Source organism: Sus scrofa, chromosome 2, assembly GCF_054392235.1.
Source record: "Sus scrofa isolate SSC_HxYL_T2T_F1_AM1 chromosome 2, Sscrofa_HxYL_maternal_Yorkshire_Landrace_v2.0, whole genome shotgun sequence".
NCBI classification, from domain to species: Eukaryota; Metazoa; Chordata; class Mammalia; order Artiodactyla; family Suidae; genus Sus; species Sus scrofa.
The window spans coordinates 91,143,794-91,165,813 of record NC_139384.1 but is presented as its reverse complement, the minus strand read 5'-3'; the positions used below and the strand labels follow the sequence as shown (position 1 = coordinate 91,165,813).

Genomic DNA, 22,020 nt, shown 5'->3' with positions numbered 1-22,020 from the left:
GGTTAGGAATCTAATGTTGCCATGAGCTATGGTTTAGATCACAGATGTGGCTTGAATCTAGCACTGCTATGGCTGTGGTGTAGGCTGGCAGCTTCAGCTCTGATTTGACCCCTAGCCTGGGAACTTCCATATGCAGTGAATATGGCCCTGAGAAGACCCCTCCCCCCAAAAAAATCATTCTTCAGTGTATACTGTAATTACAATTTTTCTATTTCAGTGCTGAAGGTAAATTTGTTTCTACATGATAGTTGATGTCTCTGGCATTCTCTTTCTTTTTTTTTTTAGAGTGAAGTTTTTGTTTCTTTTTTGTCTTTTTAGGTCCGCATCCACGGCATGTAGATGTTCCCAGGTTAGGGGTTGAATCAGAGGTATAGCTGCCAGCCTACGCCATAGCAGCATGGGATCCTTAACCCAGTGAGTGAGGCCAGGAATTGAACCCACATCTTCATGGATGCTAGTTGGGTTTGTTTCCATTGAGCCACAACAAGATAACTGGCATTCTGAATTTATAAAACAATGTATGTAACTCTTATGGCATTTGTCAGTTTTTATGTATGAATAGTAGATAATAGAGCCAAACGTAAAAGTAGCTCAGATTACCTTGGCCTCCTCTGGATTTTTATTCCCCAAGTTCTCCTACTTGTTTATTTAGACTTTGATGTTAGTGGCTAAGACCTGTTCTGTTTCTTTAGGTTCTTGAAGCTATTAGACTTCCATAGTCCTCTCTCTCCCTTTCTGGTCTTACAGAACAAGACTTTTTTCATTTTTAGCATTTTTCTGGTAAATCACTATGGGGAAATAAATCAGGATATTATGGGGTGAAAAGTAACAAATGTTGAGAATTTGCAGAAGTTTCATAAATTTTACAGTCTTTTCAACGCAGCAGACCTAGATCTTTATTTCTTAAGGCTCTTTCTTCCATAATTGTTCAGATCTTAATCAGAGCCCTTCTATATTGTTATTACTTAATTCCAGTTGGCTAGTATCTTTTGCTTGAACCATTGTAGTAGCTTCCTTGATCATCTCTGCTTCTCTTTTCATATTTCTACTGTTGAATTCATTTCCTATGTAGCAGTCATAGGTACGTGTTTCTAGATGAATACCTAATTTCAGTGTTCCCTTGGTAATAGCTCTGTAATGGCATACCTTTGCAATTAGAGTAAAATCTGAACTGTGTATAAGGCCACACACTCAGACCCTTGCTTGCCTCTTTCTTACCTCATCTCTACCACTTCATAGGGGTTTTTTTTGGGGGGGGGGGGGATGTTAGGGCTGCACCCGCAGCTTAGGGAAGTTCCCAGGCTAGGGATGGAGTCGGAGCTGTAGCTGCTGGCCTACACCACAGCCACAGCAACTCAGGATCTGAGCTGCATCTGCGACCTACACCCAGGTTCATGGCAACACCGGATCCTTTTTTCTTTTTTTTTTTTGTCTTTTGTCTTTTGTCTTTTGTCTTTTGTCTTTTTGTTGTTGTTGCTATTTCTTGGGCCGCTCCCGAGGCATATGGAGGTTCCCAAGCTAGGGGTCGAATCAGAGCTGTAGCCACTGGCCTACGCCAGAGCCACAGCAGTGCGGGATCCGAGCCGCGTCTGCAACCTACATCACAGCTCACGGCAACGCCGGATCGTTAACCCACTGAGCAAGGCCAGGGACCTAACCCGCAACCTCATGGTTCCTAGTCGGATTCGTTAACCACTGCGCCACGACGGGAACTCCACAACACCGGATCCTTAACCCACCAAGTGAGACGAGGGATCAAACCTTCATCCTCATGGATGTTAGTTGGGTTCATTATCGCTGAGCCATGTTGGGAACTCCCTCATCTCTACCACTTCTGACTTTGTTTACCTTACTCTCATGACAATGGTTTTCTTTTGATTCTGCCTTCTTGGTCCTTTTTACAGATCTCATGGCTAACTTGGCATTCAGACCTCAGTGTAAGAGGCCTTTCCTAATCACCCAACCCAAAGTTGCTATTTGAATTCTTTAAATACTTACATTGTCTAATATCTTTAGGTTTTTTTAATTATTTATGTGTATGTTCGTATCCTCAGAATATAAGAATGGTGGGAGTCAGGGGCCTTGTGATACTTGGCGTAGAGGAGGAGGTAATCATTACACATTGGCTGTGTGATGGGTGGGATTTTTGTTTGTTTCTGGGAAAGCCACTTCTTTTGTCTTGTTTTTATTTTATTTTTGTTTTTCATTTTTAATTTTGGCGAAAGCTACTTCTTAATTTTGCTTTTTAATGAGGATCTTGCTTCTTGAGAGTTTTAAAATCCTTTTCTCTAGACAGATCTGTTTTCTTTCTCTTAACAGAACTGTGAGAAACTGGGTGAGCTGCTATTATGTGAGGCTCAGTGCTGTGGGGCTTTCCACCTGGAGTGCCTTGGATTAACTGAAATGCCCAGAGGAAAATTTATCTGCAATGAATGTCGCACAGGTAAAGTAGATATAGAAAAGTCTTCTTCCAGGGAAGATTTGAGTTTCAAGTTTTTTAGGAAAAAGTCATTTATTGGAGGCACAATTTTGTGGCAGTACTGGGCTGGTTCGCACAGACACAGAGATAGGTGTTCTGTAGCTCATGATCAAGTGAATAATGAATGTACAGCATAATGTCATGAAAAAAATGTTATGAACATAAATGCTTTGTGAACAAAGATGCATCAGTGCACAGAAGAAAGTATATGAGTTTGGCTTTAAGAGAGAAATAAAAATTGTTGTGTGCAGGAGAAGGATAGAAGGTCCAGTAAAGAAAATATGAAATATGTGGGGGGAGTAGGAAGCTTTGGTCAGAATGTTTGGCCTTTAAGATATTTTAGGGAAGAGACAAGGCATAGATAGATTGTAACAAGGAGGACTTCTTGGTTACTGATAATACCATATGTTTCTTGATCTCAGTGGTGATTACATAAGTGTGTTCACTTCATAATTATTTGTCAACTATTCACTTAGAATGTTTACACTTTTCTGGAGTTCCCGTCATGTTACAGCCAAAACGCATCCGACTAGGAACCATGAGGTTTCGGATTCAATCCCTGGCCTTGCTTAGTGTGTTAAGGATCCAGCATTGCTGTGAGCTGTGGTGTAGGTTGCTGTTGCAGTTCAGATCTGGCATTGCGGCTGTGGCATAGCCGGCGGCATAGGCCGGCGGCTACAGCTCCAATTAGACCCCTAGCCTGGGAACCTCCATATGCCATGGGTGCAGCCCTAAAAAGTCAAAAAAAAAAAAAAAAAAAAGTGTACACTTTTGTGTGTAAATTACATGGCAATAAAACTATTTACCAAAAAGAGAGAAAGCTGTTTTATGACAGTTATAATATACACATTGATCAGAAACGGTCACAGCCTGTAAAACACCTCACAGTTATGCCAAGGAATTATTCTTTTTTTCAGAATAATGAGTAGATGTTACACTATTTTAAAAGTTTAAAAAAATTGAGGACTGGCAATAAAGATCTTATAAGTCATTAAAACCTTAGCTGTGGATGATGCTGCCCAAAAAGAAAATTTCTGTAGAGTATAAAGAGGGCTAATGATAATAGTAGAGGAATACTGACTTTAAAGGGGCTATTGGAAGTTCTTTAGTGGTTTAGTGGATTAAAGATCTGCTATTGTCACTGCTGTGGTCTGCGTTTGATCTTTGGCCTGGGAATTTCCAAATGCTGGGTGTATGGGTGTATAGCCAAAAAAGTGGGGCACTACTGGAGAGTGAAGAAGAGGTAGTCAAAAGAGAATGTCTATGAAGCCATGAGAATGGAGTGTCATCAGCAGAGGCACATCAGCAGAGGTTTTGGAGTGAAAAAGGGAGATTGTATTTGGCAACTAGAAGGTACAATACTAAACCTGACTGAAAGGTGAGTGGGTGGTGATACACTGTTTCTTTCCGAAGCATGACTTCATTGCAAAATAGAGCAGTAGCTGAAGGGAGGCTGTTCCAGGGTCAGGAGGAAGACCATCTTGAATGTTTGTAGGCTGAAGATTAAAATTTAATTGTGTGGGGAAATAAATCTCTGTAAACAGGAGGGTGAATAATTGGTGGAGTATAGTCACAGAAAAGGGAGAGGATAATATTGAAGAGATGACAAGATAAAAAGAATGTACCTTGTAATTGTGAGAGAGATGAATGCTGAAGATGCTTTTCCTTGGCTTGGTGAGAGATGCATGCTGAAGATGCTTTTCCTTGGCTTGGTAAAAGGTAGTTGTTTATAACTCTAAGGGAACAGTGTAGGTTTAGACTCACACTTGTGGGAAATAGACAGAATTAACTTGTATCTGTAAATAGACAGCCATGTCAGATTGAGTTCTGCCATGACTTCTACCAGTGTAGGAATCAAGTTGTAAGACAAGATGGTTATGGGGTTATTTTGTCTTTTGTACAGTTGGGCTTTTGATCATTATGTGCCATACAGTACATCCAGCCCTGTAAATTTAGAAGCAAATTTTAGGTATTTTAGATATGTACGTATCTCTAATATCCTTATCTTCTTGGTTCTTCTTTCCATTTGTGCTAGTCTCATCTTTATTATGATGTAATATTCTCTGAATCAGGCTGATCTAAGGAAGAAGAATTTTTGTAAATCAATTTCATTGAAGTATAGTTTATTTACTATAAACTATACCCCTTGTAATATGGATTTTGATAGATTTTAATAAAATACATATACCCATGTAACCACGTAACCATGTAAAGTGAAGGTTTTGAACATTTCCATCGTGCAGAATGTTCCCTGGTGACTAGACCCAGTCAGTCTTTTCGCAATCCCACTCCTATTTATATAAATGCCAGCGACTGGGAGTTCCCGTTGTGGTACGGAGGAAACAAATCTGACTAGTATCCGTGAGGCCTCAATCAGTGGGTCAGGGATCCGGTGTTGCCGTGAGCTACAGTGTAGGTCACAGACTAGGCTCAGATCCCCTGTTGCTGTGGTATAGGTCAGCAGCTGTACCTCAGATTTGACCTCTAGCCTGGGAACGTCACATGCCGCAGGTGCAGCCCTGAAAAGCAAAAATAATAATAACAATAATGTAGTCAACTGTGTGTTGTTTTTTGTGTCTAGCTCAGCATTGTGTTTTTGAGATTCATCTGTGTTGATGTGTTTGTTTCAGTAGTTAGGTTCTTTCTTTAAACAGCTTTATTGAGGTGTAATTGACATAAACTACACAAAATGTGTGATTTGATAAGTTTTGAGGGGTGTGTGTGTGTGTGTGTGTGTACCTACCCCTCTGATACCATCACTCAGCATAGTTATTTTGAGATACAACCACATTGTTGAATATATTGAGAATTCGTTTCTTTTTTTTTTTTTTTTTTTTTTTTTTTCTGTGTAGTATTCCATTGTATAGCAATTTGTTTTTCCCTTCCTCTTTTGATGTACATTTGGATAGTCCTTAGGTTGGACTATTATAAATAAAGCACTGTGAATCTTTTGTATGGATTCATTTTCTTTTCTCTTTTGTGAATATCTTATAGTAGAATGGCTTTATAATATGGTCGAGTTAACTTTTTTTAAGAAACATCCAAAACATTTGTACCATTTTACATTCCCATCAGCAGTGGATGAGTTTTAATTCTTCTATATCTTCGTTAACACTTGGTATCATCAGTCTTTTTAATTTTAATCATTCTGACAGATGTGTAGTGGTAAGTCATTGTGGCTTTTAATACTTCACCAATGGTGAATGATATTGCACTTTTTTCTTTCTTTTTATCTTATAGCCACTCCAGTGGCATATGGAAATTCCGGGGCCAGAGATTGAATCCTACGCCATAGCTGTGGCAACACCAGGTCCTTTAACCCACTGCACTGAGTCAAGGATCAAACCCATCTCCACAGTGTCTGGAACCCCCAGATTCTTTTTTGTTTGGTTGGGTTTTTGCTTTTTAGGGCTGTACCTGAGGCATTTGGAAGTTCCCAGGCTAGGGACTGGATCAGAGCTGCAGCTGTCAGCCATTGCCACAGCCACAGTAACGCCAGATCCGAGCTGCTTCTATGACCTACAGTACAGCTCACAGCAGCACCAGATCCTTAACCCACTGAGCAAGGCCAGGGATCAAACCTGTATCCTTGTGGATGCTAGTCGGGTTTGCTACCTTTTGAGCCACAGCAGGAACTCCCTGCAGTCAGATTCTTTTTTTTTTTTTTTTTTTTTTTTTTGACCTTTTTTTTTAGTGCCACATCTGTGGCATATGGAGGTTCCCAGGTGAGAGATCTAGTCAGAGCTATAGCTGTTGGCCTATACCACAGCTCATGGCAACACCCGATCCGTAATCCACTGAGTGAGGCCAGGGATTGAACCCACAACCTCATGGTTCTTAGTCGAATTCATTTCCATTGTGCCATGACGGGACCTCCCTGCAATCAGATTCTTAACCCACTGCACCACAGTGGGAACTGATTGTGAAGTCTTGCTTAACCCAATGTCACAAAGATTTTGTGTTTATAGATTTAGGCCTCCAGTTTAGATTTATAATCCATATTGAATTAGTTTTATCATATGAGGTAAAGAGAGGTTATTATTTTTTTAAGGTTAGGAAATTTCACCCTAGTTTTAGTAAAGATGAGTAAAGAATAAAGGAGTCATATCTTAGTTTTTGTGGCTCACCCTGTATATTTCTATAGTAGGGTGACCACACCATAATTTAGGTTATTCCAGTTCATTGTTGCCTGCCAGTTATTCAGCATCAGGCAATAGATTGCTTCTTTTCAGATATGTAAATTTTTTTCCTAAAATCATTATTAACTGGTTGATCTCACTGTTTATAAAGATGAGCTGAGTTATTTTAATGAGTTCCTATTTTCAGCAACTGCCAAAGGCAGGATTCACATTCAGGTCTGTCTGTCTCTCATGCCTGGGCTCTTTCCCTTACATCATACTGCTTCTCAGAGAAAGGTAGATTTTTTTTTTTTATTTCTCGTAAACTTTTTTTTGTAAGATTTTAATTTTTTTCTATTATAGTTGATTTACAGTATTTCATAAACTTTAGTACAGAAATCCTCAGACATATACAAAAGTGGAGAGAACTGGGTTAAGAATCTCAATGTATCCATCACTTAGTTTCAATAATTATCAAGTTTCTGCCTCATTTTACCTGTTTATTTCAAGAGGTTTGACAGTTACAACTTTAAAAAAATATCTAGGAATTCCTGTTGTGGCTCAGTGGTTAATGAACCCGACTAGTATTCCTGAGGACTTGGGTTTGATCCCTGGTGTTCCTCAGTGGGTTAAGGATCCGGTGTTGCTATGAGTTGTGGTATAGGTCACAGATGTGGCTCGGCTACCATGTGGCTGTGGCATAGGCCAGCAGCTACAGCTCCAGTTCAACCCCTAGCCTGGGAACCTTCCCACAGGTGTGGCCCTAAAAAGAAAAAACAAAAAAAAATCCAGTGTGTAGCAATACAATAATTCCTATGTGTCATCAGCTACTCAGTCCCACGTTCAGATTTTCTCACTTTGCCTCAAAATATATCATTTTAGTGTTTTGGTTTTTTTAATTTAAAAAATTTAGTAGTTCCCATCTTGGTTCAGCAGAAACGAATCTGACTGGCATCCATGAGGACACAGGTTTGATCCCTGGCCTCGCTCAGCGGGTTAAGGATCCGACATTGCCATGAGCTGTGGTGCAGGTCACTGATGTGACTCGGATCTGGCATTGCTGTTGCTGTGGCTGTGGCCTAGGCCAGGAGCTACAGCTTCGATTAGACCCCTGGCCTGGGAATCTCCATGTGCTGCAGGTGCAGCCCTAAAAAGACAAAAAAGAAACAAACCAAAAATTCATCTCTTAAATTTCTCTTAATCTGTAGTACTATTTTCACCCAATTTTTTTATTACAAAAAACATGTTTTATTTAACTCAGCATATTCAAAATATGTCAGTATATGTTAATTTGAAAAGTATTTTACTTTTTTTGTGTGCTCAGTATCCGCATGTGGTTTCCCTTCTGGGCTTGTGCTGAACCAGACCTTACCTATCACTTCTATGTGACAAACCTCATAGATAAATCCAAATAGCTGCGCATATTTCATGGGCCTTTCACCCAAATTTTTAATGTTGCTTATTTCTTGAGACCATTGGGTCATTTGTCCAACTAAATATTATAGATTCTAAATTTGGTTGATTGCATCCCTGATGGGTCCCTTCAACTTGTTTCTCTATGCTGCGTATTTCCTGGAAACTTACAGTTAGTTCTAGAGGCTGGATCTGGTCAAGTCAGTTTTCTTTTAGTAAGAATACTCTGTGGTCGATGTGTACTTCCTTTCACATCACATCATCAAGTGTATATTGTTTCCACTTTATCGTGATATTAATATTGTTCAGTAGGGTCATGTCTGCATGATCAGTCTGTTATAAAGTTCCTCATTGTGATAATTGTGTTTTTCTGTGTGTGTGTATTTTTTTTGTCTTTTTAGGGCCACTCTTGCGGCATATGGAGGTTCCCAGGCTAGGGGTCGAATCGGAGCTGTTGCCGCCGGCCTACGCCAGAGCCACAGCACTGCCAGATCTGAGCCGCGTCTGTGACCTACACCACAGCTCGTGGCAATGCCGGATCCTTAACCCAATGAGCAAGGCCAGGGATTGAACCCTCAACTTCATGGTTCCTAGTTGGATTCATTTCCACTGCGCCACGATGGAAACTCCTGTTCCTGAATTATATATCCTTTTATAATAAACTGATGATTCATAAGTAAAATGTTTCTCTGAGTTCTCTGAGCCACTCTAGCAAGGTAATCAAACCGGTGGTGGGGAGGTGGTGTGTGGTCTTGGGATCCTTTGCTATGTAGCCAGTCGGTCAGAAGTACAGATGACAACCTTGAGTTTACAACTAGTATCTGAAAGTCTGGACTGAATCCTTACTTAAAGCATGGGATCTGATATTATCTCCAGGTAGATAGTGTCAGAATGGAGTTGAATTGTAGGACACCAGCTGGTGTCAGGGAATGGCTTTTTGGTGTGGGAGATCTCCCCCCTCCCCATGTTGGAATTTGGTTCAGAACTGTATACTCACTTTTATCTTAATGCTTTAGTATTAAGTGAATTCTTGAATTGGTATTAATTTGACTCTTTCTATTTCTCAGGAATACATACTTGTTTTGTATGCAAGCAGAGTGGAGAAGATGTTAAAAGGTGCCTTCTGCCCTTATGTGGAAAGTTTTACCACGAAGAGTGTGTCCAAAAGTACCCACCTACTGTCATGCAGAACAAGGGCTTCCGGTGCTCCCTTCACATATGTATAACCTGCCATGCTGCAAATCCGGCCAATGTTTCTGCATCTAAAGGTATGGGTTTCTGTGGGTCCAATCTAACTATAGAACCTCACTTTCATTGGCAGTGGATATTTCCAAATGCAATCTGGCATGTCTTTTCGTAGCCTCTAACTTTTGTTAAGGTACTAGCATTTTACATGATAAATAAAAAAGTAACGGACAAGTTTGGCAGTCACCATATATTTTTACATGTGCTTTATGGCTCTCTCGCATTGTGTGGTAATTTTAAATATTTGGAATTCACGTCAGATTTAATATAAAAAGGTGTTCTGCCAGATGTCTTCCTCCACTAGACCAGAGTGTATTCTCTTTTGGGCCCTTTTCTGTTTGGTTGTCAGATGTACTCTCATTCAGTCATGCATATGGGGCAGAATTGAGGGATTTGTTTTATACTGATTTGTTTTATTATTTATTTATTTATTGTATTTTAGGTCCACACCCATGGCATATGGAGGTTCCCAGGCGAGGGTCCAACTGGAGTGTAGCCCCTGGCCTGTGCCACAGCAATGCCAGATCTGAGCTCCATCTGCAACCTACTTGGATCCTTAACACTTTGAGCGAGGCCAGGGATCAAATCCACAACGTTATGGTTCCTAGTCGGATTTGTTTCCAGTGCGCCAGGACGGGAACTCCTCATTTAAAATTTTTTTTTAATGGCCACACCTGCAGCATATGGTTGTTCCTGGGGTAGGGGTCAAATTGGAGCTGCTACTAAAGCCTATGCCATAACCATGGCAACACCAGATCTGAGCCACATCTGCGACTTATGCCCCAGCTTGCAGCAACACTAGATCTTTAATGTACTAAGTGAGGCCAGGGATTGAACCCACATCCTCACAGAGACAACACTGGGTCCCTAACCTGTTGAGCCTCAACAGGCATTCCGTTGCTTTGGGTTTTTTTGTTTGTTTGTGGGTTTTTTTATGGCTGCACCTGCAGCATATGGAAATTCCTGGGCCAGGGATTGAATCCGAGCTGCAGCTGTAGCAGTGCTGAATACTTTAATCTGCTTCACCAGGCCAGGATCAAACCTGTGCCTCTGCAGCAACCCCAGCTCTAGCAGTTGGATTCTTAACCCACTGTTCACGCAGGAACTCCGTGTTTTATTTTTTAAATGGAAGCTTCTATCCTGTAATTTTTTTTCCTGCTTCATAATAAGGGTTATAGCTGAGGATTCCAGAAGTGTCTATGGGTGCAGGTAAACTCGTTTCTAATAAACCCATTTCCATTATGAAAACAATCATTTCTTTTTCTTCAGTTAGAGTGAGTTTCTTAGATTTCACTGAAAGCCAAATATTGTGTCTCTACTATTAAATGATTTTATGCCCAACAAGCCCCCCTTCTCCCAGAGGGGATTGAGCAGGTAAAATGTGGCAGGTGGAAGTGTTGACTTTTCTTTTAATCAGACTAGCTGTACCTTCTTTAAGATGATTCCCTGGCCCTATAGATCTTGTTAGTCTTAAGTATAGTAAGTTGCTTGATCAGAATTGTAGTTTAACTATCAGCAACCTTCCCCTTTTCAGTTGATATTGTTAATTGCTTTCAGATGGTTTGGTAATTGTTTTTAGTTGGTAAAGTACATTAGTAGCTCTATCTCATGGGAGGTTGGAGGGTAGTAGAGAGCTTCATTCGCCTGAAAGGCTTTAAGAATCAGAATGCCAGCCAGCAAAAGCAAGCATAAGTATTTTCTATCATCTAGTCTTTTTTGGGGGTGGGTGGGGGCATGAAATGTTGAAGTTCCCAGGCCAGGAATTGAACCCCCACTGAAGCAGTGACCCAAGCTACAGCAGTGATAATTCCAGACCTTTAAACAATAGGCCATCAGGGAAGTCTCTAGTCTTTTAATCTGCTTATATTAAACACATACCACCACCACCACCACCACCACCAGTCTGCATCTGATTCCACTTTCTAAGGATTCAGGAGAATGGTTTTAGTAGGGCTTATCCTTGTTGAGGCAGACTTGCTTACTGTTGTTGGATCTTACTCCTTAAGGTCATTTGTCACACACACACACACACACACACACACGTAAGGTCATTTGTCTCACACACACACACACACACACACACACACACACACACACACACACACGTCCCGTCTAAGCTTCTCATAGTCAATTGGGTTTTTAAGATCTCTTAATCTAGTATTGCACACACACACACACACACACACGTCCCTCTAAGCTTCTCATAGTCAATTGGGTTTTTAAGATCTTTTAATCTAGTATTGCTTCCTTTTATTTGTGACATTTTTCTCAGTGCTAGCAAATAGACTTGAATAACTAATACAAAATTTAATCTTTTTCCTTTGCCCCTTCCTGGTTTTCCTGCTTGTCATGTTTTTAGGTCGACTGATGCGCTGTGTGCGCTGCCCAGTGGCATACCATGCTAATGACTTTTGCCTGGCTGCTGGGTCAAAGATTCTTGCATCTAATAGTATCATCTGCCCTAATCACTTTACCCCCAGGCGAGGCTGCCGAAACCACGAGCATGTTAATGTTAGCTGGTGTTTTGTATGCTCAGAAGGTAAGACATAACTTCTTAATGTGTGAATAGTCTAAAAAGAGATTAATACAGTATTTTAATTGCAACAGTAATATAATTTTCTTCACATTGCCACTAGAAGAAATAATGGTAAGTGATGTCCTTAATTATTGATAACATAGAAGTACTGTGGAATAAACAATATGGCGAGGTTTAATTTTTGTTATTTTGAATGACTTAATTTTAATAAAGTGATAATTGAAGCAATTTAAAAGAAAAGGTAAGAGAAAGGAAACAAGATCTTTCTTGGAAAATGGAGGAATATGGTCAAATGGTGTAAACTTGCAGTTATAAGATGAGTAAATTTGGAGGTCATAATATACTATAGTTAACAATACTGTATCAAATATTTAAAAGTTGCTAGAAGAGTAGATCTTAAATGTTCTCACCCTCCACCCAAAATTGTAAATGTGCATTGTTTAATGTGTTACCTAATCTAGCTTTGGTAATCATTTCACATATATATCTCAAATACATATATATTATACACTTTAAATTTACATAATATTGGAGTTTCTGTCATGGCTCAGTGGTTAAAAAATCCGACTAGGGGAGTTCCTGTTGTGGCGCAGTGGTTACCGAATCCGACCAGGAACCATGAAGTTGCGGGTTTGATCCCTGGCCTTGCTCAGTGGGTTTCCGATCCGGCGTTGCCGTGAGCTGTGGTGTAGGCTGCAGATGCGGCTCGGATCCCGCGTTGCTGTGGCTCTGGCGTAGGCCAGTGGCTATAGCTCTGATTCGACCCCTAGCCTGGGAACCTCCATATGCCACGGGAGCGGCCCAAGAAATAGCAAAAAGACAAAAAAAAAAAATCCAACTAGGAACGATGAGGTTGCGGGTTCGATCCCTGGCCTTGCTCAGTGGGTTAAGGGTCCGGCGTTGCCGTGAGCTGTGCTGTAGGTCACAGACTCGTTGCTGTGGCTCTGGCATAGGCCGGTGGCTCCAGTTCCGGCTCCAGTTCCGATTAGACCCCTAGCCTGGGAACCTCCATGTGCCATGCAGGTGTGGCCCTAGAAAAGGCAAAAAAAAAAAAAAAAAAAAAAAAAAAGATGAATTTACACAATATTATATGTTAATTATATAATCAAAGCTGGGGGAAAACAGTAAAAAATAATAAACCGAAAGTGAAGTACAACCTTCCCACTTTGTCTTATATCTTATGTTAAGTGATATCTTAATCACTCTCTGAATCTGTCTTGGAATTCCCTGGTGGCTCAGAGGTTAAGGATCCAGCGCTGTTTCTGCTGTGGCATGGGTTCTATCCCTGGCCTGGGAATTTCTGCATAGAGTGGTTATAGCCAAAGAAAAAAAACAGAAGAAAACCATGCATACATAAAAGATCCATTAAAAGCGCAAGACTGGTGGAGTTCCCGTCATGGCACAGTGGTTAACGAATCTGACTAGGAACCATGAGGTTGCCGGTTCTATCCCTGGCCTCTATCAGTGGCGTTGCCCTGAGCTGTGGTGTAGGTTGCAGTCCTGGCTCGGATCTGGCATTGTTGTGGCTCTGGCATAGGCCAGAGGCTACAGCTCCGATTGGACCCCTAGCTTAGGATCCTCCATATGCCGCCGGTGCAGCCCTAGAAAAAGTCAAAAAGACCCAAAAAAGAAAGAAAGAAAAAAGAGACAGGCCATCCTTGTCTCATTCCTGAGCTTAAAGGAAATACTTTCACCATTGAGTATGATGTTTCTGTGGGTTTGTAATATATAGCTTTTATTATTTTATATAGGTTCCCTCTATGCCCACTTTTTTGAGAGTTTTTATCAAAAATGGTTAAATGAAATGAAATTAATGAAGTAGAAATTCTCTAACACCATACAAATAAATAAACAAACAAACTCAAAATGGATTAAAGACCTAAATTTAAGACCAGATACCATAAAACTAGAGGAAAAACATAAGCAGGGTACTCTTTGATATAAATCACAGTAATATCTTTTTGGCTCCATCCCCTGGAGTATTAGAAATAAAAGGAAAAATTAATAAGTGAGACCCAAGTTGAAAGCCCTTGCACAATTGAAACCATAAACAAAATGAAAGACAACCCCATAGAATGGGAAAAAATATTTGCAAACAATGCAACTGGCAAGAGATTAATCTCCAAAATATACAAACAGCTCAGTATGCCCCCCCAAAAAACAAACAAACAAACAAATGAACAACCCAATCAAAAAATAGGCAGAAGATCTAAAGAGACATTTCTCCAAAGAAGACAGATGGCAATAAGGGACATGGAAAGATGCTCAACATTGCTAATTATTAGAGAAATACAAATCAAAACTAGAAATACAAATTAAAACTTACTTCATACTGGTCAGAATAGCCATCATCAAAAAGCCTACAAATAAATGCTGGACAGGATGTGGAGAAAAGGGAAGCCTCCTGCACTGTTGGTGGGAATGTACCTTTGTACAGCTACTATGAAGGGTAGTATCTTTTAAAAATTAAAAATAGGAGATCCTCTTATGGCTCAGCAGGTCACAAACCCGACTAGTATCCATGAGGATGTGGGTTCGATTCCTGCCCTCACTCATTGGGCTAAGGATTCAGTGTTGCTGTGTTCTGTGGTATAGGTTGCAGACACAGCTCAGATCCCTGGTTGCTGTGGCATAGGGCAGCAGCTGCAGCTCTGATTCGACCCCTAACTTGGGAACTTCCATATGCACTGTGTGTAGCCCTAAAAAGCAATAAATAAATAAATAAAAATAAAAGTACAGCTTCCTTATGATCTCACAATCCTACTCTAGGCCATGTATCTGGAGAAAACTATAAATCGAAAAGATACAATGTTCCCAGTGTTCATAGCAGCACTGTGTATAATAGCCAAGATATGGAAGCAGCTTAAGTATCCGTCCACAGTTGAATGATTAAAGAAGATGTAGTGTAGTTCCCGTCATGGCTCAGTGGTTAAAAAATCCGACTAGGAACCATGAGGTTGCGGGTTCGATCCCTGGCCTTGCTCGGTGGGTTAAGGATCTGGCATTGCCGTAAGCTGTGGTGTAGGTTGCAAACTCGGCTCGGATCCTGCATTGCTGTGGCTCTGGCGTAGGCCGGTGGCTACAGCTCCGATTCGACCCCTAGCCTGGGAACTTTCATATGCCGCAGGAGTGGCCCTAGAAAAGGCAAAAAGACAAAAAAATTAAAAAAAAAAAAAAGAAAGAAGATGTAGCAATGGAATATTAGTATTACAATGGAATTATTACAACAATTTTAATATTACAGTGGAGTATTATTATTACAATGGGGTGTTATTAAATTATTAGAATATTATTCAGACCTAAAAAGAATGAAATAATGGCATTTATGACAACATGGATGGATTTACAGATTATCATACTGAGTGAAATAAGCCAAAGGAGAAATATGTGATATCACTTATTTGTAGAATCTAAAAAATAAATAACAGGCGTTCCCATCGTGGCGCAGCAGAAACGAATCCGACTAGGAACCATGAGGTTGTGGGTTTGATCCCTGCCCTTGCTCAGTGTGTTAAGGATGCCATGAGCTGTGGTGTAGGTCACAGACAAGGCTCAGGTCCTGCATTGCTGTGGCTATGGTGTAGGCTGGCAGCTGTAGCTCCTGCTGGACCCCTAGCCTGTGAACCTCCATATGCCTCGGGTGCAGCCCTAAAAAGGCAGAAAAAAAAATAAAAATAAAAAATAACAAATGAACTTATTTCCAAAAGAGACTCACAGAGAAAACAATCTTCTGGTCACCAAAAAGGGAAAGAGGAATTGGAGAGGTTTAAATTGGAGGTTGGAGTTAATAGATATACACTACTATGTATAAAATAGACAATCTCGTGGCGCAGTGGTTAACGAATCCAACTAGGAACCATGAGGTTGCGGGTTCGATCCCTGCCCTTGCTCAGTGGGTTAACGATCCGGTGTTGCCGTGAGCTGTGGTGTAGGTTGCAGACGCGGCTCGGATCCCGCGTTGCTGTGGCTCTGGCGTAGGCCGGTGGCTACAGCTCCGATTCAACCCCTAGCCTGGGAACCTCCATATGCCGCGGGAGCGGCCCAAGAAATAGCAACAATAACAACAACAACAAAAAAGACAAAAAAAAAAGACAAAAAATAAATAAATAAAATAGACAATCTACAAAGACCTCCCTACCTTATAGCACAGGAAACTATATCCAAATGCATATAATGGAGTTCCCATCATGTTACAGCAGAAACGAATCCGACTAGGAACCATGAGGTTGCGGGTTCAATCCCTGGCCTCACTCAGTGGGTTAAGGATCCGGCATTGCCATGAGCTGTGGTGTAGGTTGCAGACGCGGCTCAGATTCTACGTTGCTGTGGCTCTGGTGTAGGCTGGTGGCTATAGCTCCGATTTGACCTCTAGCCTGGGAACCTCCATGTGCCATGAGTGTGGCCTTAGAAAAGACCAAAAAAAAAAAAAAAAGAATATGTTATGTATGTATGACTTGTATGGCAAATATTGGCACAACGTTGTAAACCAACTGTAGTTTTAGAAATATGGGAAAAGTTTTTAAAAAAAGAATAAATGGAGTTCCTGGTGTTACTCTGCAGGTTACAATCCTGATTAGTATCCATGAGGATACAGCTTCAATTCCTGGCTCTGCTCTGTGAGTTAAGCATCCCGTTTTTCCGTGGGCTGTGGTGTAGTTTGCAGATGCAGCTCGGATATGGCATTGCTGTGGCTGTGGTGTGGGCCGGCAGCTGCAGGTGCAATTTGACCCCATCCCAGGAACTTTCCATATGCCACAGGTGTGGCCCTAATAAGCAAGAAGAAGAAGGAGAAAATAGACAACAAGGACCTAACTATCTATAGCACAGAGAACTATACTCAGTATTTTTCTAATAGCTATAGTGTAACAATTCTGAAAAAGAATATATATACATGCACATATGTATGTATGTATGTATAACTGCATCACTGTGCTATATGCCTGCAATTAACATGAGGTTTAAGTCAGCTATAGGTCAATATTTTTTTAGTTTTTCTAAAAAGTAGATGAATGGGTAGAGAGTATGTGATATTTATGTATATATGTGATAATATATAAACAAACCCATAATGGAATATTATTCAGCCACGAGGAAGAAGGAAATCCTCCAATTTGCGTGAATATGGGCAGTTCTTGGGCACATCATACTAAGTGAAATATCTCAGAGAGAACAAGACAATACTGTATGATCTCAATTATATGGAGTCTTTAAGTGCCGAACTCATAAAAAAAAAGTATATGGTAGTTATCAGGGGTTGGAGAAAATGAAGATATGTTGGTCAAAGGGTATAAATGTCTAGTTAGAAGATGAGTAATTTCTGAGAATCTAATAGTGTACATCATAGTGATTATAGTTAACAACACTGTACTATATACTGGAAAGTTACTAGGAGAGTAGATCCTCTGTGTTTTTCCCACAAAGAAGAAATGATACTTATATAATGCAGTTTTTTGCTAATCATATGGTTGCAAATGACGATTTCACAATATTTAAATGTATTAAATGAACAAATTGTACACCTGAAACTTATTCAATATTGTATGTCAAGTGTATCTTAATAAAATTGAGGAAAATTTTTCTTCAAAATTTGCAACCTAAATCACATTCTCATACCAGTTAGAGTGGCCATCATTAAAAAGTCTATAAATAATAAATGCTGAGAGGGTGTGGAGAAAAGGCAACCCCCTTGTCCACTGTTGGTATTAATGTAAATTGGTGCAGCCACTATGGGGAGCAGTATGAACATTCCTTAAAAAACTGGAAATAGTTGTATGATCCAACAATATCACTCCTGTGATTTCCTACAGAGAAGAAGAAAACCTTAATTTGAAAAGACACATGCACCTCAGTGTTCATAGCAGCACTATTTATAGGAGTAAATGGATGCAACCTAAATATCCATCAGCATATGAATAGATAAAAAAATGTGGGGGGGTATGTATATGTTAATGGAGCATTACTCAGCCGTAAAAAAGAATGAAATAATGCCATTATAGTTTCACTTAGAGATTATCATACTAAATGCAGTAAGCCAGAGACAAATATCATATGACAACACTTATATGTGAAATATTTTTTAATGATACAAATGAACTTATTTATGAAATTGAGATAGACTGACATAGAAAACAAGCTTATGGTTATCAAAGAGGAAAGAGGAGAGAAATAAATTGGGAGTTTGGGGATAACAGATATACTCTAATATATATAAAATAGATAAACAACAAGGACCTATTGACTAAGAGAATGAACTATACTCAGGTTTTTATTAATATCCTATAATGGAAAAGAATCTGAAAAAATGTGTGTGTATATGTATGTATAATTAAATTATGTTGTTATGTATCTGAAACACTGTAAATTGACTATACTTCAATTTTGTTTTATTTTGTCGTCTTTTTAGGGCCACAGCCGTGGCATATGAAAGTTCCCAGGCTAAGGGTAGAATCAGAGTTTTAGCTGCTAGCATAAGCCACAGTAATACCAGATCCCAGTCTTTGACCTGCACCACAGCTCATGGCAATGCCAGATCCTTAACCCACTGGGTGAGGTCAGGGATCAAACCTGCGTCCTCCTGAATACTAGTCAGATTCATTTCTGCTAAGCCATGATGGGAACTCCCTGATTTCTTTCTTTATATTCTCCCTTAGCACATATTCCATCATGTTCTTCCCTCAAAACTCTTGTGTTTGCCACCGTTAGCCTGTCTTCACTGGTAATTCTTCTGACCACATTCTTTTCATGCCTTCTTTGAAGGCCTGATTCACATGTCCTATTTTACATGATGTATTAGTTGTTATGAATGGCGGTTTAAAAAAAGGCGGATTTTTCTACCTGAACCCTGTATTTGGCATTGTGTCCTCAATCAAATTGTGACTCAGCTGATAACTAAGCAGAGGAATATTATAGAAGGTATTCCATTATTGAGGCAGTTAAACTTATGTCACTGTTAGTGTCTCATGCTAAGGTTATTTGACTCATCCACAAAATGTGTAAAAATAACCACATGAGGTGAAAGGAGAGCTCCTAGTTGAATGAATTAGGTCTCAAGTGCACAACCCTGACCCCAACAGAACAAATACACCAAAGCCTATTTTATGAGCCTTCTCTAGACTATTGGGGAAAAAGAAAAAAACATAAAAGAAATTGTAGAAGGATAGTATCACAAGATTACTTTTTTCTTTTTCTTTCTTTCTTTTTCTTTTTCTTTTGCTTTTTTTTTTTTTTTTTTTGCCTTTTCTAGGGCTGCTCCCTCAGCATATGGAGGTTCCTAGGCTAGGGGTCTAATCAGAGCTGTAGCTCCCGTCCTACACCACAGCCACAGCAACGCCAGATCCAAGCCGAGTCTGCAACCTACACCCCAGCTCCTGGTAACACCGGGTCCTTAACCCACTGAGTGAGGCCAGGGATCGAACCTGCAACCTCATGGTCCTGAGACAGATTCATTAACCACTGAGCCACAACGGGAACTCCCCACAAAATTATATTTTTCATAGGGTTTTTCGAGGAAAAAGAGATCAGGATGTACATGGGCATATACCTCAAGACTTTATCTCTCACTAACTCTTTAGGATCTTACGTGCTTGGGTCTAGCACATTTGAAGCATGCTAATTTCTTGAATAAGATAAATAAGGCACTTATTATATTCCTTTAATGTGAGTTTTCTTTATTTTTATTCTTGCCTTAGCATGTAGAAATTCCCTGGCCCCATGCCACAGCAGTGACAGTGTCGAATCCTCAACCACTAAGCCACCAATGAACTCCAAATCCAAATTCACTTTACCTGAAATTCTTTATTATCTGCAACCATGAGAATTCAGACATGTAAATTGAGTCACTTTGAGGAATAATGTCTTATGAAGTGAAAAATTCATCATCACCATAGTATATATAGTTCACCTGATATCTGAAAACTTTGAGTGGGGCGATCTTAATATCTGAGTGAAGTTTAGGCCACAGGTACCTATGATATTTGTCACCAGTGAACATCACAAATGTTACAGTTGTTATATCCTGTAGTATCATTTGCTGTCATTATTACTGCTAAATCTTATTTGTGCATTACCAAGAAACATGTATCTAATTTCTTGTTCTCACATTTCAGTCATTTTAGTATGATATATTTTTATGTATTAAGTATACTACTAGGCAGTTTTTTGCTTATTTATTTATTGTTTATTTTAGAGAACAATTACCACTGAAGACATTAAAGCTTAGCAACAGAAAGTGAATTTCCTAAAATTACATGATCTTTGAGTTCAAATCTGACATCAGTTGAGGCTTGTGCTCTTTATACTGGTGTCATTATGTATCATTGATATTCTCTTTATTTTTTTATTTTTTTTGTCTTTTGTCTTTTGTTGTTGTTGTTGCTATTTCTTGGGCCGCTCCCGCGGCATATGGAGGTTCCCAGGCTAGGGGTTGAATCGGAGCTGTAGCCACCGGCCTACGCCAGAGCCACAGCAACGCAGGATCCGAGCCGCGTCTGCAACCTACACCACAGCTCACGGCAACGCCGGATCGTTAACCCACTGAGCAAGGGCAGGGATCGAACCCGCAACCTCATGGTTCCTAGTCGGATTCGTTAACCACTGCGCCACAACGGGAACTCCATGATATTCTCTTTATTTATAGAGTTTTGTATTTTAGTGATGAGGAAGAATTGTATGCACATGCGTGCGTGTGTGTGTGTGTGTGTGTGTGTGTGTATGTATACACTACTTTTAAAGGTTTATTTCTGCCTGTGTTTCCCTATCATAATTTTGTCAGTCTCATGATTTGCTTTGCATCTAATAAACCCCCAGGGATGTGGTTCAGGTACATTGGAGAGGGAATACTCTTGTAGAAAAGTATTCCTGCATAACTAATTAAATTACTAAGCCCTTGACAGGGAGATAAATAATTGGTTAGGAACTGAGCAAAAGCTATTTGAGCTGAGTTCTTATACACAGCCTTATGATTCTAAGAGCAGATTTTTTGTTCTCATAGGAGGCAGCCTTCTGTGCTGTGATTCTTGCCCTGCTGCTTTTCATCGTGAATGCCTGAACATTGATATCCCTGAAGGAAACTGGTATTGCAATGATTGTAAGGCAGGCAAGAAGCCGCATTACCGGGAAATTGTCTGGGTAAAAGTTGGACGATACAGGTGAGTAAATATGAAGAAGACTGGCAATCAAGTGTTTAACCAGCCCCCGTTTCTTGTGCTTAACTTTTTTTTTTTTTTCCTTCTTTATAGAGCAGCACCTGTGGCATACGGAAGTTCCCATGTTAGGGGTTGAGTCAGAGCTGCAGCTTCCAGCCTATACCACATCCACAGCAATGCCAGATCCAAGCCACGTCTTCGACATACACCACAGCTCACTGCAACACCGATCCTTAACCCCCTGAGCAAGGCTAAGGATCAAACCCAAATTTTCATGGATACTAGTCGGGTTTGTTTCCGCTGATCCACAACTCAAACTCCAAGTTCTCCAACTTTATAGATGAGGAATAACAGGGAAGAAAAAGGGACTTCCCATGAGTATATAACTAATTCAGGAAATGGCTACACATATAAATTCTGCCTCAGACAGATTAAATGTTAAATGTATAGGTTATTTATTTACTTTTGCCTGTTGGAACTACAACTTTTTTAAAAATTACTGATTATACAAACATCACCCTCTCCCCTGTTAATTTTCCATTATGAAAGAAAAAAAAAACTTTGCTTTATGTTTTATACTTATAGGAATAATATTTATTGTCTGTAGAAGTTTTATTAATGAAAAACCCATAATCTCACACACAAGGATACATTGATAACATTTTGGCATGTTTACTTACAGACATATCAATACATGTACCTTCAAAATAGCTAGCCCAGCATCCCTGTTGTGGCTCAGTGGGTTATGAACCCAGCTAGTATCCATGAGGATGTAGGTTTGAACCCTGGCCTCACTCAGTGGGTTAAGGATCTCGTATTGCCCTGAGCTGTGAAGTAGGTACCAGATGCAGCTTGGATCTGGCATTGCTGTGGCTGTGGAGTAGGCCCGCATCCGCAGCTCCAAGTTGACCTTTGGTGCGGGAAGTTCCTTTATGCTGTGGTTGCAACCCTATGGGGAAAGAAAAAAAAGCAAAATAGTTGACCTTATTATTGTTTGTATCCAGTTTTGTATCTTGCTTTTGATTTTTAAAATTACTTTTATTGGCTATGGAATGTACAAAAGATATAATATGTAGCATTTTAAAT

The 22,020-nt window shown here is 40.0% G+C and overlaps 1 protein-coding gene across 49 annotated transcripts in view; it reads left to right on the top strand.

Annotated features, from left to right (window-relative positions):
• NSD1 (nuclear receptor binding SET domain protein 1) overlaps positions 1-22,020 on the top strand; it is a 175,670-nt gene that overhangs the window by 124,920 nt on the left and 28,730 nt on the right. For all 49 annotated transcript variants that reach the window (XM_085013728.1, XM_085013714.1, XM_085013738.1 and 46 more), the window contains 4 exons: positions 2,320-2,443; positions 9,078-9,278; positions 11,615-11,794; positions 20,781-20,937. In XM_085013728.1, the coding sequence (XP_084869854.1) occupies positions 2,320-2,443; positions 9,078-9,278; positions 11,615-11,794; positions 20,781-20,937 (662 nt within the window). The remainder of the gene's footprint in view (positions 1-2,319; positions 2,444-9,077; positions 9,279-11,614; positions 11,795-20,780; positions 20,938-22,020) is intronic.